Source organism: Cladophialophora bantiana, assembly GCF_000835475.1.
Source record: "Cladophialophora bantiana CBS 173.52 unplaced genomic scaffold supercont1.12, whole genome shotgun sequence".
Lineage (NCBI taxonomy): Eukaryota > Fungi > Ascomycota > Eurotiomycetes > Chaetothyriales > Herpotrichiellaceae > Cladophialophora > Cladophialophora bantiana.
This window is the reverse complement of record NW_015971586.1, coordinates 1,114,737-1,127,637: the sequence shown is the minus strand read 5'-3', so window position 1 is coordinate 1,127,637 and position 12,901 is coordinate 1,114,737. Positions and strand designations below refer to the sequence as shown.

Sequence of the window (12,901 nt, the reverse complement as noted above, 5' to 3'; positions counted from 1 at the left end):
GGTATAACCAAGACTGGCATTCATTCAGGCGTGCCCAGACAGAAGGAGGGATGACTAATTCCCGGCTAGACATCACGGCCGTTTGAGAAAAGGTTGCCGAATCCAGACACCTGTCCGATCTTGGAAATGCTCCCAAAAAGGCGCACAAACATTCGGCTTATTCATCGTCCGGTCGTGTCTTGCCGTAGTCGTTCGCCTCGCTGAGTGTCTCGGTCTTTGAGAGGATTCCAGAGTAGTTGAGCTCAGACTGATGTTTAACTTGGCGATCTCATAGTCAATTCTACTCACGCAGGATATCCGTTGGTGTGTCTGATCACACGTGGTAGCACGAGATGACCAGGCTTAGCCGAATGAGCAACAATCTCGAATAGTGCGAAGGTCGTTCCGCTGAGTCTGATGGGTCAGTCTTCCTGCCACGCACTCTTTTTCACCACCTCCTGAGATCTGGAGTTTCCGATGCCCACTTTGACCTTCGACCAGTCACGCTGCATAATGTGGTCGCCTTCTTTTGCGTCTTTCCTGTGCTTCTCCAGATAGAAACGGCCACCCTCATAACAACCCAAGTATAGACCGCTGCCAAGAGAGGTCCAGCAAGCTCTGAGGAGAGCGCCCCGGAAGAGGCCTCGAACGCCTTCGCTCTTGAGTATGTCTCTGGCCACGATGAGTCCGCTTTTGCGCGACCCTTGAACGCCTTCCATGAGAAACTTGGAAGCTTTGCCCTTGGACTCTGTCCTTGGGCCATCATCACCAGATCCTGCAGCGAGCATGATTCTGGTCTTGACAACGTCGATTGGAGTTGTGATCCACGCAGCTCCGCTTCCGGCAATAGCGGCACTCATCGCTGTGATACGTGCGCGCTCAGCTATTCCGTCGACTGGTTTCCCACCATTTCGAGCTTTCCGTCTTTGCATGTAATATCCTTTCAGAAATTCAAACGTGGGAAATTGAAGAGCAGTAAAGGGCAGGTTCCTCGCGGCCAGCGCAGTGTATCCTCTCCATAATCTTGAAGGATTCTTTCTAAAATGTTTGAAAACTTCCCAGGAAGTAGATGTTCTCTTTCCTCGAGCACTAAGCATCTGAGCATTTTGCTTAAGGACCTCTGCCGGAGTCAGGATGGCGCAGCTGACAAGTTCAGCACCGCCGCTTGCCGCAGCATGGATGGCAGGTTGAGGAAGAAATATCGTCGAGTTCGGAGGAACCGCTTCCGAGATACCGTATTTCAAGGCTTCATAGGTTGTAAAGAATGCGCCAGACGAAGGAATGGTAATAAGGATGATGGAACCGACGCCCTGGTAGAGGCCGCGGAATAAAGAAGGCTTCGTTTTGCCACTAGCATCTTTGTATAGCTGTTCGTAGTGTTGCGATTGGAGACGTGTCTTGAGAGTGTCCAGAGGATAGACGAGCAGATCGACAGTAAACGCAGCAAATGCACCAGCCTGTGTAGCATGTTAGATGACAGAATTTGAGCTCGATCTGGAGCAACTCACAAACCAAATATCAAGACTGGTATTATTAGACATGGAATAGGCGTGCACAGCAACAGGCTGCGATCTATGGACAAGATTATGACAGTGAAAGTGAATTGGGTGGTCGACCAAGGATCCTCAATTGGTGGACAAAATAATTTTGGAGAGAACGGCCAACGTCATTGAGCTGCTTGGGCTCCGTGGAGATTTCTCCGACACAAGGCTGTGGCCCAGCCTGGTGATGGAGATTGGATATTTGGTTGCGCCATGGCCATCAAGCTCGGGTTGAAATCAATAGCAAACTCTCTGACACCTATTCGCCCCCATCTGCCAGTATATCACATACCTAGGTACATAGAAATTCCCATCGCCCACATAGAAGACGCCAGCCGACAGACGTGAAGTGGGATTCACAAACCCACGTGACTCGCTTCACTTTCCCCCTCTGTCATCTCCGCCGCCAAAATGTCCCTCCACACAAAGATCTCTGGCAGAACTCATCCCATTCCAACCTACATCAAACGGCCTGCAGTCATGGCGTCCATAGCGGAGTACGTATACTTATACACCCCTCTAAAGCCGCTCAGATTATTGACAACAATCCAGGAAAGAGACGCCGGTGAAGGCGGTCCAGCTCGAGGCGCTGGCAAGTGCAATTTTCCACTCTTGCCTCGAAACTTACTGATTGGATGAAAAGGTCGTCATGAAGGTGATCAAACACTGCGCAAGCCGCTTTCCCACCGTCGCAACAGGCTCTCTCGTTGGTATGGACAACAACGAAGGCACCCTCGAGGTGACCAACACATTTCCCTTCCCTGTCGTTGACCTGCCACCCGAGGCGCAATTCGACAACCAACCGCAACACTTCAACGCCGCCGCCTCGGCCCCTCGCGCAAAGGCCAACACCGCCTACCAAGCAGAGATGATTCGTATGCTTCGTGAGGTTAATGTCGACGCAAATAATGTGGGGTGGTACACGAGCGCAAACCTGGGCAATTTTGTCAACGCGAATTTCATTGAGAATCAGTACCACTATCAAAAGGAATTGAATGAGAAGACTGTGGCGCTGGTGCATGATGTCAGTCGCAGCTCTCAAGGAATCCTGAGCATTCGTGCATTCAGACTATCCCCGCAATTCATGACGGCGTACAAGGAGAACAAATTCACGACTGACAAGTAATGTCCCATATCTTGCTAATCCTTGAATGAGCCCCAATGCTAACGGGTTGGCAAACAGTCTCCTCAAATCCGGTCTTAAGTACTCCGAAATCCTCGTCGAGGTCCCCGTGGCTGTCCACAACTCCCACCTCGTCACAACATTCCTCCACCAAGTTCCCCGCATGCTGACCTCCGGCGTCATGAAACCTCCCAGCTCAGTCGACGAGATTGAGAACAACCCTATCGTCAAGAACGACACCCTCGCACCATCCTTTGAATCATTATCAATCTCTATTGACCCGTACCTCTCTCAAACCTGCGACAACCTTCTCGATAGCATCGAGACCCACCACGTCGAAGCCAACAACTTCTCGTACTATTCCCGCGCTCTAGCCCGCGAGCAGGCTAAGATCCAGCAGTGGCAGCAGAAACGTAAGGCCGAGAATGCGGCGAGAGCATTGTCGAAGCAGCCACCGTTGCCAGAGGACGAGTGGCAGAAGTTGTTCAAGTTGCCTACAGAGCCGAGTCGTTTGGAGAGCATGTTGAATAGTCGCCAGGTTGAGCAATATGCCAGACAGGTCGATGGGTTTGTCGCCGGCACCACGGGAAAGATGTTTGCTGTCAGAGGGAATCTCTTGCCTGGCGAAGGAACGGAGAACAGCTCACCGCGAAATGAGTGAGACGGAAAACGGCGTAATTCTAACGGCGTGAGTGTTATTCAATGCAACTCCTCGGATGGCAATGAACGAATACTCCGCATGTGTGGCTGGAGAGAAAGAGATCGAAGTGGACCCGAACCCAGAGCCTATGACTCGAAATTGATTTAAAAGAGGTAAAGACGACTGACTGCCCGACTGGGCTTGGATTTTGTGATGAGCGGGGCTAAACGAGACGAAATTTGAGCTATGAATTCGGCGCAAAGCAAAGCTCCATGACACTGAGGCCGAGCGCAACCGGCACGGACTGAAAAATGAGCAATGAAATGAAAAACATGACAAAACGGCCCTGGGTTTGCCTTGGACTTTCTTCTGCCCCTACTGGTTCCTTATACCCATATTGTGGCAAGCATTGTATTTGCACGGCATGCCATACCTCGGAAGAGATACAGCGAAGACACCCGTGGGCATTTCTGGCGTCAGAGACAGTCGGGAGGCTCTTAGTTTCAGGCCAAAAGGAGTCTGCTCGGAAATATAACAGCTGGATTCATGATGGACATCAAATGGAGAGAGGGAGAGAACAAAAGTGCTATTTGGTGTTTGACCCAGCCATGCGTCTGGCCTGCCTTAGGAACGCGGAGCTACTCAAATGAATGAGCCACCAAGATATGTCGGATGTGGAAGCCCGCAAGCTAGACTCATTGCATTTGCGAGTTTCTTTGACATACGGTAAGGGGGACGTGGAGATAGAGAGACATGACAAGATAAAAAAGGGATGAGACTCAAGAGGAGACGGTAGTTTTTGCTGCGACCGTGGCGTATACATTTGCTTTCTTGTTTTCAACTCCCTATCCCCTTTCCACATAAATCAGTACCTACTTGTAGCCTAGTACCGAAAGAAAAGGACTGTAGCGATTCTTCGTCCGAGTCGTCTCCAAGGTCATCGTTTTGCCTCTGACCTCCCCGTTTGAAGAGCCCGTCCCCGTCGTTCCTCTCATTTGCACCGTTTCCCGCACCGTTGATCTGTCGTGAAATTGCCAGACAGATCAGAGGATAGTCTAGTCTTCATTGGTTCTCACTAATGCTACCCTCAACGGGACTTGTCGCTATACTCCATAGACGGCCGTAGGGACCAAAGACAAGGTCGAGCATAGATGTGGCAATAAGGCCGTAGTGGCATTCAGAAGCACACAAGTTCGAGACATCAGAGAAGACGGCGATAGGAGGATGTCAGGAACTCGACCGACGAGGAGGGAAAGGAGAAGTTAGTGCTAAAGGCCCAGGTGTGTCACACTGCCACAATTGGCCTTTGTCTCTGGTATGGCGGTCTCGAAAACGTCATATACATGGCAATGAGGGTGTTGGGAGAAGTGCTTTCAAGGCCGGGTCCAAAATTTCTGCGTCGCCCTCTACGAGTCCGTCGGAAGAAGTGAGAGGCGAGCAGGCATCCCTGTAGTGGCTCTGGAGCAAATTGGTCTCTAATAAAAGTTGTCTCGCGAAAACTTGTATCCACGAAAATAGTGGTTTCCGGATTTCCTACCACGCGACCGAGTTCGAGCGTAATCAAGCCATCCACAATGTGGTGAGTACTGATTTCGTCCGAGCAAACTGTTCCAAAGAGAAAGAGGTAAATATGTTCAAGGAGCGCAGTATGGACTTCCAATAACTCCGCAGGACCAGCAACATCATGCAAGAGAGAACCCAACTTCAAAAGCATTCACTTCAAAAGGGAGAGAACCTCGCCGCTTTGCACGATCCTGAATCACCACCATAGAACCAGTAGGTGGATGTCTGTTGGGGGAGCCGGAGAAACCCTCTATGAACCAAGATCATCAACAAGAATCAAAACATTCCCGCCTGTGCACTTCGGCGAATTCTGCGTGAGTCATGGACAGGCTCTTAAACCACTGAAAGATCGGGGTGTCAGTTGATCGTCAAAACTCCTGTGTGTGGATGGCAAAATGCTGAGATTGGGACAGGCAGAAGCATTCCGGCTGTTGTCCAAGCACGCAAACCAGGGAAACCGCGATGACTTGCATGGGGCCAACCTCTCTGGCTCAATTCCAGTTTCGAGCTTCTGCACTCCGGTCCGCGTCTCGCGCTCGCCGCTCAGACTCGGAACCCGAACTCAGCAGTTGGCTCTGGGTCTGCTTTTTCTGTGCTGACAACTGGCTGCTAAGTTTGCCGCCAGGCTTGTTGGCTTTTGCGGCACGCTCCTATGGATTCAGTCAGATCACTCGCAGTCAGGGACATTCGCGCAGCGTCAGGGCGAGGCTGAAAAACCAGGCTTCTGACCCTGGCACTCATCTACCAGTTGCAGCACAGCAGCACTTACCTCCGCTGCTCTTGCAGCAGCGCTTCTCGCATCGTCCGCGCTCGAGGTTGCATCACCCCCACCAAGAGCTCGACCAGGAGTGCTACTCGTAATCTTTTGCGGAACGGGCGCCGAAGTCTGTCTAGGTTGCGTGCTCGATCCAACTGTGCGGCCAGGGGTGGCAAAGTTGTCCGGTTTATTCGATGATTTGGAACACAAGTTCCCCATCACGGAACGCCAGGGGGTTGACGGATAAGGGCGAAATTGCCGGAGATCAACGTGCGGAGCTCCGGGGAGGCGAGGTAAATTGGTCAGGTTGACCAGAAAGATCGGAAGGAGACTCTGAACACAAGACAACAGTGGTGACAGAGGGTGCGGGATGAGTCGAGGGTTTAAGAAGCGACGAAAAAGAGGCTGTGCGCGGTTACATGGCGGGGATCTAACTTTGACCTCGTTTGGCAGACAGTTCGGCTCCTTGGGCAAGGTGGGCTTGGGTGGGTCCTGCTGCCGCTGCTGGCACGTGCATGGATCGCCAAGATGTCACTTCCACCAAGGCTGGCACAAGGCTGTCAGTATTGAGTACGGTGCAGCACACAGCCCATGCGAAGCACCAACACACCTAATTCCAACTTCACCAGACAGCCAGCTTGACCACGGTCGTCAATAGACTGCTTCCCAACATTTGTAGAAGGCAGGACTGGGACATATTCTCTCTCCTCTCTCCCCTTCGGACACTGTGAAAGATTTTACAAGGCGCTGCAGAATTTTCAAAGTTTAAAGAGGTAAAAAATACGAGAAAGAAAATTACGACTCCACTCAATACCATGATGGCACGTATGGGCGTGGAATGAAGAAGGAAAGAAAATTGCCACGTACAGGCATCATGGAGAGTCCAAGCTGCGTTGATACCATTAGGGAAAAAAAAGGATACAGTTTCATTTTGCGCGGTCTGCAGGGCCCCATCTGAACCACTATCACCTGGGTCGGCAGGACGAGGGCAAGACTCAAAAGCAGCCGAAAGGATGCCGCTAGGAAGGGAGTCTGGGGATCGGAGAGTCAACGGCCTGCAAAGAGCTCCACGGCATTTCGACCGCATTTTGAAGCGCGGCGTCACGTACGGGGTGCTCGGTACGTGTCATCAAGTGGCAATTGAAAATTCTTGGGTTCCTATACGAATTGCTTGGATTGAGCTCGTTTAGACATCCCGAGATGGATTTCGATCTAAACACCTACCCCCTTGCAAATCCTCAACCAGCTTCAGATCCGAGACAATTGGCTTATCTTGGTTGCCTGCAAGAGCTGACCGCTGGCTGAGCATTGACTCTGAAAATGATCTCCACAACTACCCACCCATCGCGCAATACAGTCTTGATGCCGGACATACTGTATCCCTATGGTTGAGCCAATCAATGCGGCAAAATTCCCTTGTTAGCATGCCGCGCGCCTACCAGAAGATATCACGACTCGCGTCTTTAAACGCTGAAAGTTTACTGCCCATAATGGTTTTCAAATCCAATGTCGTTTTCCGTCAAGCTCCAATCCATTCCCCTTCCGTCTCATGTGTTTCTGGCAGCCTGCTCAACCGCGTCTGGTCAAATCATTGACTTTTTGTTATGCTCTGGTCAATGGTTCTATCCCCACCGGGAGAGGCTCTGCTCTGCGTCGACATCATGGTAAGTTTACAACACAGAGACGTTTCGTGGTTCAACCAGATGGTGGGCTCTTGCGCAGGTTTTCCATCCTGCTACAAATACCGCCCTGTTTCCTCTGCTCTGTCTCTCCTCTCCTATCTTTCCCAGACCCATACAGCACTTACGACACAATCTGATCAATCAACTCGACACGCACTCCATTTTCAACTCGACATTCAACTCCAAACTCAGCAGTCACTTGCACACATCGTTGTCTTGAAGACAACGACCTCCCAAACGCCAAAGGAGTCTGTCACATTCCGGGCCTCCTAGCCACCTGCCATCAACACCTTGAACTTGCCAACAGAGTGCTCTACACGCTCAACCACTAGAGCAGTCAAGATGGCTTTTCCCTGCACAGAGTGTGCCAAGTCCTTCTCGGCCAAGAACAGTCTCAACAGCCATGTGCTCGGCGCTCACCGCGGAGCGCGCGTGGTCTGTGATGTCTGCCAAACGAGCCTCCGTCCAGACCCGTCCAATCTCCGCAGGCACAAAAAACAGTGCAAAGGCGAGGCCAGCGTCTATAGGTGTTCATGGCACCAACGCGGTTGCAACCATAGCAGCAGCCGCGCCGACAACATGAAGCGGCACATCAAATCGTGCCCTCACAAGCCCAGCGGCCGGGCAGACGGACGCCAGCTCCCAGAACCCGTCAGGGTCAATGCACAGGGAGCTGTGCAAAACAACGTGGTCCTGGACAATAGGACACCACAGCTCAATTGGCAGCAGCAGATGCCCCGACAAGTGACTGCCGTCGCGGCTGCCGTCGCGCCTCAAATGGGCCTCAACTTAGCCCGAACAGAACCCATCAGAGACTCGGTGTGGTCCGCAGGCGCTCTTCCGCAGCCTCGCGGTCCTTGGCAGCAGAATCTGCCCAAAGCGCAACCGGCTGCAATGCCTCGTCTTGTCCCCACGGCCACGACGGCCGTCAACAACCCCCAAGTGCCCGCATTTACGGCTTACGGGCAAGGGGTACGTGTCTTCCTAACCACAACTCAGCAACCAGACCTGTCTTGGTTTTAGTGGTCTTTAGCGATTGGTGGCTCCTAAGGCGCCTAGGATGTCACACATTGCCATCAGACCCAGGTCGACATCAGAGGCATGCATGAGGCTGCGGAACTTGGTCAGGGCGGGCTGCAAAACACAAAAGCGCCAGTAGAGACGGAACCAGCTTGAAGGGCTGAAGACAACAAATTCTTTTCCGACAGACACCATCTCCATCGGCAACATCATCATCATCATCATCGACACCCTCTTCAATATCATCTTCATCAACATCAGTCTCCAACATCATCTTCACGGCAGTCAACACATGATACTGGAACTGTGAAGACAAGATCTGGCCTAGCAGTTGTTGTTTGAGCTGCAGATCAAACAATGGCTTGCTCAGTCAGTTCTTGTTCCGAACAGTTTATAGAAAACATTCCTCAGTCCACAACATTTGGACCTACACAACACATTGACGAACAACCAATGAGGCTATCAAGCCTGGAAAGAGGGTGGCAGGGTGGTTTTCCAGGGTTTCTTTCGTCATCCATCATCCGTCCCATTCCACAAACTGTCCATCAGGTCTCAGTCAGAGGCCAACGTGGAAGCCTTTGCAGCTGGAGTTTGAGTGGATCACCTCACTTCACCAAAGCTACATCTCGCCAAAATCTCATCAGTACCTTATCAAAGCTGCAGCAATACGGTATCAACACTTCATCAGCATTTGATCATCACGCCTTGGAGTTCATTTTGGAAAGTGGGCAGTTTGGTGGCTTCCAGGACTCTTTCCTATCATCTCGCAGCCTTCCAAAGATCAGCACCGCTTCTCAAGGCTCTGTGGTTCTCTGGCTCTATGGGTATCGACACTTATCTCACGTTTTCAACAATAACACTCCAACACCTCTCAAGGCTCTGCAACTATCAATGGTTTCCTCACACTTTCAAAAACAACCACATTAGTCTCACACTCTCAACAACAACCACTATCTACACACTGTCAATCACAACACCACTCTCCTCGCGCTCTCAAAGACAATATTCCTACCTCTCAACCACAGCACTATTGATGCACTCTCAACTACATTTACCTCGCACTTTCAACAACACTACATCAATGCTTCTCCAGACTGTCAACAATATTCGGCAGATCTTCAACATCTCTCAAACCGTCAACAACACAACATCAGCATTTGAACAATCCTGGAAAGAGGGTGGTAGGGTGGATTCCGGGACTTCTTTTCGACATGTCTCAACCCGTCAGCATAACAACCTCACACAGCAACCCACAGACTCAGCACTGGAAAAGCGTCTTTCAGAACTTCAGTTCCTTCGTTGACGCACAATGTCAGACCCACACTTTATTGAATCAACGGAATCTGGAAAGAGGGTGGTAGGGTGGTCTCCTGCACTCCTTTTAACCAGCAAAAACATTCTGTTCTCGCCTCCAGAGCCAGCGCCTTGGCTTTCAGGACGGATATTACAGTCCTCAAACACGACACAGGGGGCACGCACGATAAACGAAGCGCAGCATCCATCAACAACGTGTCGAAATGACAACGACTTACACCAAACGACAGCTTGGAAAGTGGCAGGGTGGTTCTTAGAAATCATCCCATTTTCATCCATCAAACAACAATCTCGGTGTCTTCCTGCTTCTTCACAGAACATCAACTTCAAGAGTTTGCCAGCAATATAAGCTGCATATTGCGTCCTCAAAGCCGAACAAGGCACAGGACTCTCCACGCCTTCACTTGGTTCAGCACCAACCAACAATCCAAACTCTCACCGACACGATTTTCTGGAAAGAGGGTGGCAGGGTGGCTTCCAGAATCTTTTGGCACAATTCATGCAGCAATTCACGTCACTTACATTGGATGGGGTTCTCAGCTATTTACTGCTTTGTGGACGACAACATCTTGACTGGACGTATTCAATCTTGCTCAATATTACGAGGCGTTTGACGGGCGGCACACTTCACCAAAACATACATCATCATTTTCACATACCTTGTACAACCATATGCCATTGACATTATATTGTAGTCTTGGTCGTCAAGATCTAAGATACCTTGGACAGCTGTTGACGACACATTGATGCCTTACACCAATACTCCGTACAAATATTGACGACCACATCAACTTGCACGACTATTTTCTTGGAAAGAGGATGGTAGGGAGGCTTGAAGGAGTTCTTTGGACCATTTATGTAGTTATGGTGAGTCAATTTCCACAACTGTTCCCATCTTCTCTCAATGGCACCTAACTCCAACTAGTTACCCCATGTCGTTGATATCTGGCATTCAAATTGGGCCATATCATCTTTGGAAATATGGCAGGGAGACTTTGTAGATTACCTCGATCGAACTTTTATTTTCGGTAGTCCATCCAGGGTGTGGCTTAGTATCTAGACGCATATGACAAAATTGAGATATCTCCACAGCATTATTTCTTCAGAATACCTTTTTTCAGGCTTCAGCGTCAGTTCTGCAACATCAGTTCTCCAGTACCATCTTTACGGCATAGACATCCAACCTTGATAGCGGCAATTTTACAATCATGACGCCAACGAACCAGTACATCACTAATCGACGATTCTGTATCAACATCTGATGACCTACATATATTACCTGGAAAGAGGGCGGTTGGGTGGTATCCGGGTCTTCTTTTTCAAAGTTCCTGCCACTCTTACCTCGGGCGAAAATGCAGGTGAAAATTCCTGGTTGTTGCAAGGCCAACAGGTTATTCTCGCCTCCCCTTGACATCTATACCGCTGTCAGCAACCAATCTCATGAAGTCGGATACTCCCCTGAGCTCGGCACGGAAAAACCTAGGTGTTTGTCTATATATTCTCATGCTGTGAGATCCTACTCACTGGACTCAGAAATCTCTTCGCCGCCCTATTCCCTTCCCGAAGAGAGCATCACGACTAGCGTTTTTAAGCACGTTACTGAACCCCGCCATCCTTTTTTTCTCTCCGGCACATCCGGTACACGATGCGATCACTACACAGGCCATTTCCTCAATATCATACCAAGACTTCTGGAATCTGCGCTCCCCGGAGCGGAGTCGCAAGGTGTTAACCAAAGAGAGAGGTAGATCGTATTCGTTTACTCTACTCGAACAATCCAACTCAGTTCAATTCAGATCAGTTCGGCTCTACTCAGCCTCATATAGTCCAACGCTACAAGACACAAGATGAACAGAGCACTATGATGACGACGGCTGCGGACAGCCATTTTTCCTTTCCCTTTCTCCTTCTTCGTTGGTTCAGCTATATTCCCCATCACTCCCCCCCTTTCGGAGGCATTACAACAATGCAGGAATCGGTGGTGTCTGGGAGACAACTGCGGAATAAAAGGCTCTGCCAGTTGTTCGACCGTCACCGGGCTTTCAAGGTACGCACAACATAGGGTTGTGAAGGATGGAAAGCTAGAAAAGGAAATTGTGCAAATGAGGAATAGAACTTGGGTTTTGAAAAGGGGAATCTTGCAGTCTCGCAGCCTCGCAGTCTGCCAAGCCAAGGCTTCCATCCCTGAAGGCCGAATACTAACCGACTATCAGAGGCCCGCAGAAGCCTCTTCCCAGTTGTTCCTTTACCATCGCTCAGGAGCAAATGGTCCTCTTGAGAAATGCCACTTCCTTGGGATGTAAGACGTTCCTCGCCGAACCCATCAATTCATAATGATCTGCGTCCACCAGCGCCAGTTCCTTCGGCTCACTCAGCTTCGCGTACCATCTCATGGTCATGTCAGGGGGGCTGTTGGTATCCCTCGTGGCCGCTTCGAGGAGGACGGGGGTCGGGGTGAGATCGTCGAGATGTGATATGGGCAACGCCATTGTTGAGATGTCGTCAAGGCTGTGTGATTATCTCGTCAGCGGACAAAGATCCTGACAAAAGGCCCCTCCTTCGCCCAGGTAAGATTATGGTGGAAAGGGAGAGTGGAACTCACGATCGCAGCGTCAACTCGTTCTTCCAACTCGATCCGTTCGTCATCCATTTAGAGAAGAAATCCCACGACTCCTGACTCGGCAACGTGGCCTGCACACCGGGCTCATCGCTCACAACAGGCACCGTGATCGGATCTTTGCCGTCGGCCCTCGCAAGACGATCCAATTCAAACAGACCCTGCATGGCTAATATGGAGTGAGGAGGTGCCATCCTTCTCACGATCTCGCTCCCATTCATGCTCGGTCCCAACGAGACCACAGCTTTCACCCGTCGATCAATAGCCGCGACATACACGGCCTCCGCCGCAGCAAGGGAATAGCCCCACAACGCTATTTTCGACTTGTCGACTTCCTCCCTACCTTGCACGTATGTTATCGCATCCCGCATATCGTTGCTCTGCAACCAGGAGATGACCTCCTGTCTGGGTTGGCCTGCAGCGGTGTCCGAGGCGCCAAATCCTCGATGATCATACACAAGGCAGGTGATGGGTAGTTCCTCGGTGAACTTGGTGGCGATATCTGACAGGCCCATTTCTTTGATGCATGACAAGCCGTGGGTAAGAATTAGGCATGGGAGTTTCATTCCCGTGGAAGAGCTGGTGTTGGAGGATGGAGGAGTGAAGAACCACCCGCGCAGGGTCACCCCGTCCGAGGTCTTGAAAGAGACATCTCTTCGGGGCAT

At 50.7% G+C, this 12,901-nt stretch overlaps 5 protein-coding genes across 5 annotated transcripts; 2 read left to right on the top strand and 3 right to left on the bottom strand.

Moving 5' to 3' along the window:
* Positions 1–401: 401 nt before the first annotated feature.
* Z519_08316 (uncharacterized protein) lies at positions 402–1,520 on the bottom strand (the record flags this gene model as incomplete). Its single annotated transcript, XM_016766044.1, has 2 exons — positions 402–1,436; positions 1,488–1,520. The coding sequence occupies 2 exons, from the start codon at positions 1,518–1,520 to the stop codon at positions 402–404; spliced, it is 1,068 nt and encodes a 355-aa protein (XP_016618089.1).
* A 649-nt stretch (positions 1,521–2,169) lies between these two features.
* Positions 2,170–3,304, top strand: Z519_08315 (eukaryotic translation initiation factor 3 subunit H; the record flags this gene model as incomplete). The annotated part of the gene is made up of 2 exons (XM_016766043.1): positions 2,170–2,642; positions 2,704–3,304. The coding sequence occupies 2 exons, from the start codon at positions 2,170–2,172 to the stop codon at positions 3,302–3,304; spliced, it is 1,074 nt and encodes a 357-aa protein (XP_016618088.1).
* Positions 3,305–5,337: 2,033 nt separating this feature from the next.
* Z519_08314 (uncharacterized protein) lies at positions 5,338–5,822 on the bottom strand (the record flags this gene model as incomplete). The annotated part of the gene is made up of 2 exons (XM_016766042.1): positions 5,338–5,496; positions 5,616–5,822. The coding sequence occupies 2 exons, from the start codon at positions 5,820–5,822 to the stop codon at positions 5,338–5,340; spliced, it is 366 nt and encodes a 121-aa protein (XP_016618087.1).
* A 2,042-nt stretch (positions 5,823–7,864) lies between these two features.
* Z519_08313 (uncharacterized protein) lies at positions 7,865–8,335 on the top strand (the record flags this gene model as incomplete). Its single annotated transcript, XM_016766041.1, has 2 exons — positions 7,865–8,257; positions 8,309–8,335. The coding sequence occupies 2 exons, from the start codon at positions 7,865–7,867 to the stop codon at positions 8,333–8,335; spliced, it is 420 nt and encodes a 139-aa protein (XP_016618086.1).
* A 3,539-nt stretch (positions 8,336–11,874) lies between these two features.
* Positions 11,875–12,901, bottom strand: Z519_08312 (uncharacterized protein; the record flags this gene model as incomplete). Its single annotated transcript, XM_016766040.1, has 2 exons — positions 11,875–12,127; positions 12,222–12,901. The coding sequence occupies 2 exons, from the start codon at positions 12,899–12,901 to the stop codon at positions 11,875–11,877; spliced, it is 933 nt and encodes a 310-aa protein (XP_016618085.1).